We start from the raw sequence: 5,182 nt of genomic DNA, 5'->3' as shown, positions 1-5,182 counted from the left end.
AGAGTTAACCACGCCTACCTAAAACGGCTCGTTCTAACATGCCCCCACATATCTACCTCACTATGTGGGAAGATTTGCATAATGCCGCCCAAATGTTCACGCAAAGAAAGAAGGCGTAACTTTTATTCTCACTGTAGTATTGCTGCCGCCATGCCGTGGAGACACTGTGTGCTTCATTGTGAAAACGAAACTACTTTGTTTGGTCTTCCAAAAGAGGACGATATCCGCTTCGTCATGCCTAGAGCTGATCTGTGCTGGTCGCTGAGGGAATACATCAATTTAGTGCTGTGGATCGCCGAATCGGCTTTCACCGTGGACGAAGGCCGGAGTCGTCACATGTGGTTGCCGCTCCTTCGTCAAATCCGCCGGGTGCGCCGTTCTCGACCCCGCCGCCTTTGCTCACTCTAGCCCGGCCTCAGCTCACGCTAAGCCGCGGTTTTCGCTCATGCTAGGCCGCTGTGTTTTTCGTTGTGAAAGCTAAACTACTTTGTTTGGTCTTCCAAAAGAGGACACGACTACAAATCAGTGGTTACTGATCCTGGGAGAGTTGCCTACAATGCCGGGAGTTCTGACTCACATTCTGTAAGTACGTTTTCATTTAAAGGATTTGCCACTGATGATTCAAACGCGAGTTTTGGGCAGTGTAGAGTAGCATTTGTTGTTTGTCATTCCTCCGATCACAAATGCAGACAGGGTTTTATGTTTACGCGGCGCGATGCAATGCAATGCGTAAAAAGACAGTATAAGTCATTATAATCAGTAATTATGTCCCCACTGGATACAACAAATGCCTCGTTTGTAATGGGTTTTAATGTTTTTGTCTCGTCGCTCCGGCTGGACAGGGCATCATCACAATATGGTGAGGGGCGTAACATTTCCGACACACGCTTGAGGTATTCGGCCAATCACAACGCACAGGATAGCTGGCCAATCACAGCACACCTTGCTTTTCAGACCGATGAGCTTTGTAAGAATCGACGCCTTTCAAAAAGGCGGGGCATAGAGGAGAAATAATAATGAGCAGTATGTGGAAAATAATGTGTTTTTTTTTTTACTTTAAACCGCATAAACACATTTCATTACACCAATTACACAAAATAATGTTCTTTTTAGCAGCATCATATGACCCCATTAACATTTACAACAGAACAGGAAAAAGTGTCACAGAGAGAAAAAAAAACATGTAATAGCCTATTAGCTATTTTTATTCGTCTTATCAAAATACTCAATTCATTTGACATTTTTCTGTTAACATAGCAGGAAAAGCAAAATATAAACAAAACAGAATTGAACGTCCTTCAAGGACAGCGCATCCACACTTTGCTCCATTCTTATTCTGATCTGTCACTCATCGACAACCTGCCTGTTCTGTCTGAGGGCTGTATTTTTACTACCGGTACAGTCTGCTCTGAGCATCATTACGCACATGCTGCACACAGACCCCGCAAATAAAACGTGTGACGCTGAAAGCATGCGTGTAGCCAGTGCTAACAGTCAGAGTGTAGGCTGTACCAGTGGTCAATAAGAATAAAGCACAGATATGCTGTTCTGAATTGATGTCGGGAACGGGATACTGTTAGACCGCCTGCTCCCATTCAAATTACACTGAGTTACAGAATGCTACCGCATTTTATTCGGTAAAAAAATCTGGTCGGGAATGCAGACCTCTAATCGTATTTAGCCCTCCATTCTGCAGAGCTTCGCGGGCCAGTTAGCTCTGAGTGTTAGGCTCTCTGTGAGCCTCCTTGGACGCTGCCCTGAATAAGAACGTAGTTAGGCTTCCTCTCCCCTGCTGAGGCCTCCGTTCTTGAGAAGCTCCAGTCTATGATCGCATTTCTGGTGCAGGGGTAATAACCCTTTCGAGTCTTTGACTTAGCTCAGCCAATAAGGCACTCATCCCTTCAGCATAGCGATGTGGGTATAAAGTTCCCCATAGCGCCCTCTAGGGGATGCAGCGCAAGTTCCCTTTCGAAATGGAACGTCTCAGGTTAGGCATGTAACCATGGTTCCCTGAGAATAGGGAATGAGAAGCTGCATCCCTTTGCCATGCTTCAGGCATTTCTGCATACGTCTCCTTCAGACAAGAAGTGGATGATGTATTGCACATGTGCCCTTTTATACTCTTGGCCCAACCAGTTGTGATGTCATAGGCTGCCGCCTGCCAATGTCAAGTTCATTGTCGTGTTTAAACTCATGCTTCAGACACCGGTTATGCCAGAGGCATTCCTCATAGCGCCCTCTAGAGGACACAGAGTCTCGTTCCCTATTCTCAGGGAACCAATGTTACATGCGTAACATGAGACGTTTTCATTTAAAATAGAAGAGTACAGTCTAAGACCTATATGCCTTGTCAGATGACCTTGGTGCCTATTTCTCGAAGAAAAGCCTGTGTGGATCACAATGCACTTTTTCATGTTCACAGCACTGCTATTTCATGAATGCTCAAGGGCGCATTGTTGATAGACTACCCATAAGCATAGAAACCCAAATCATCCTTGGCTGAATCAATCTATAGACTGTCTAGCCCATCTCTGGTGGTTCTTTATCTGTTAGCATCACACTTTTGTTGTCTTTCCAAATGAGTTCCGTCCTAACTGACCTTGTACATATATATGGGCTCAGCTGAGTGGAGCTGAAGCATAAAAACTAGGTGAACCTGCCCAGGGGCCTTCTGAGTATGGAGCAACGCTGGCCTGCATTCAGCTATAGCCAGCCAGCCATCTCACATCTGCCCTTGCCCCCTTTTATTGGCTGAGCAGATGTGACCAACCTCCCAAGGGCTGTGTTGAGTTTTACTTCCTCAGCTCCTGTCCACATCCTTTCCAAAATGGACTTTATATTATGACAAAACCAAACTTTGGGTGCAACGGGTCAAACTTCTATGTGCATATCTAGACAATGGTTTATTTTTAAAATTGCTGCCTTATTATTATTTATTTAGCCAGGTATAAATATTACAACGTTTACAAAACTTTTGCATAATTTATGGACAGGTAAAATAGTTTTGCTCTGTTTATCTCCTCATAAAATTGAAAGGTTTATCTTCTCTTAAAATAAAATAAAACGGTCCATCCTAAATAATAAAAACAATGGTCCTCATTTACTAACCATGGGCAAAACCAATGTGTCTTCATACAGAAAACACAATTTATCAACAAGGTAACACATCTGTTATATTTTTAGGATAATACTTACAACTCAAATAATAATCAAAATATTGTAGGGTTAATTTTTTTATTTCTACTACTATTATTATAATTGCATAAACAAGCACAATTCTTTGCACAAGTCAGATTATTATTATTAATTAAATAAGCAATTGTAAAATAAGTCTTACTATTTACAAAACAAACAAACAAACAAACATATATCTGTGTATAGTATGCAACTTTTATGTGCTTTTTAGTGAATGAGATCCAACATATTATGACCTAACCAGCTAATTAAATATTTTTAATTAATATATTTATACAGCTTACCTTTGCTGATGTCTTGATACTCCAACCACAGCTGGCGTTGGACTTGCTTGTTGGGATACCATATGGTACAGGATTCCTCAAAGCCAAACACTGCCTCCTGGATAAAATGGTTGCCAAACTCTTTTAAAATGGACACAAAATCGCTGCGCAGGGTGGCCCCATCCAGTGAATGAATTGCTGAACTGAAGGCTGAAGAACAAAGGTAAAGGATGGAGTTATTTAGATGTGTGAGAGGTTTTAGAGTATCACATCAAATTTAAAATTCAATTTCACTTAAAACTTAAATTTCATCTCAATTAAAAGCAGAAGCTGCATTACAGATCAAACAAAAGAGAAAAATTCTAATGATGTTGAGCTATGAGAATTACAAAGCTTTATTATTACATGCTGATTTTCAGTGCAGCTACAATACGCATGAAGGATTCAAAACTTTATTGTCAAAGATTTATTACTGTCTTTACTGTCCATTTTCAATACAGTTCCACATACTGCAGTGCACATGACAAAGCAAAGAATGTGGGAAGAGAAAGAGTGAATACATGATTTGTCAGTGCTCTGTGTGAACTGCTATCTGGGGAAACAAAGGAAGGATAAACAACAAGGCCTCACAGAGGTATTGAGTCCTTTTGTGTAGGCTGATGTCTGACCTTTTAAAAACTTTTTTTTTCAAACAGAATATCCATCATAAAACTTAAATGTAAACTTTTAGTCACATAATTTACATTTCCCTGCAGTACTTTAGAATATAAAGTACTTGTCTGCATGCACTGAAGACCTCTGAAACTTTTGTCAGACAACAGAACTCAATTTGTTTGCATGTTAACAAAACATTGTTCATTTAATAAAAACATTTCATGTGGGTACATGATCAGAGGAATGGTACCATATTTCAAAACAAAGTTTTTCTAACTCGCACAAACAGGAAAAAAATAAATAAATAAAAATACATTTTGCATTATTCCACTTCCTTAATGCCCGGGTTTGCAAATTGACCTCCAGTGAGTAGATGCAGAAACGGCATGGGGAAAACATGGTAAAAATCAGAATTGAAAATTTTAAAACTAGACTTTTAAGTCATATGGAAAATGAATAATTTAATGGTAATGGGTTGAGAAGAGAGGGAACGTCTCTAGGTTACGTATGACCGCTCCCCAGCCCGTGAGAGAGGCATCCGTTGTTAGCATTACGCGACGACAAGGAGCCCCTAACATCGGGCCTTGAACCAAGAACCAACGTTTCTTCCACATGTCTAAGGCATGTAAGCATCGCCGCGTGACCTTGATCACGCGAAGCGGATTCCCCCTCGGGGAAAATCCCTTGGTTCTAAGCCACCACTGCAAGGGTCTCATGTACAGCAGGCCAAAAGGTATCACGTTGGACGCCGCTGCCATCAGGCCCAACAGCCTTTGAAAATGTTTGACAGTGAGTGACTGGCCTTCTCTTACTCTCGTGACTGTCGTGAGGATTGACTCGATTCGAGCAGGAGACAGACGTGCCTGCATCGAGGTTGAGTCCCACACCACGCCTAAATAAGTGGTTCTCTGTAGCGGAGATAGAACACTCTTCTTGGCATTTAGTCTTAACCCCAGTTCTCTCATATCGGCAAGGATGACATCTCGATGCCGAGCCGCCGTCTGCTCCGATTGAGCTAGTATTAACCAATCGTTGATGTAATTGAGTATGCGGATGCCCTGGAGTCGCAG

At 41.7% G+C, this 5,182-nt stretch overlaps 1 protein-coding gene across 1 annotated transcript in view; it reads right to left on the bottom strand.

The window, feature by feature from the left end:
- LOC107558325 (astrotactin-1-like) overlaps nucleotides 1-5,182 on the bottom strand; it is a 191,598-nt gene that overhangs the window by 9,779 nt on the left and 176,637 nt on the right. The window contains exon 16 of the mRNA XM_016241980.1: nucleotides 3,480-3,668. Coding sequence (XP_016097466.1) covers nucleotides 3,480-3,668 — 189 coding nt within the window. The remainder of the gene's footprint in view (nucleotides 1-3,479; nucleotides 3,669-5,182) is intronic.

The sequence above is a fragment of the Sinocyclocheilus grahami genome, unplaced genomic scaffold (assembly GCF_001515645.1).
Source record: "Sinocyclocheilus grahami isolate Dianchi unplaced genomic scaffold, SAMN03320097.WGS_v1.1 scaffold21.1, whole genome shotgun sequence".
NCBI classification, from domain to species: domain Eukaryota; kingdom Metazoa; phylum Chordata; class Actinopteri; order Cypriniformes; family Cyprinidae; genus Sinocyclocheilus; species Sinocyclocheilus grahami.
Note: the sequence above shows the minus strand (reverse complement) of the source record. Positions and strands in the feature narration are given on the sequence as shown.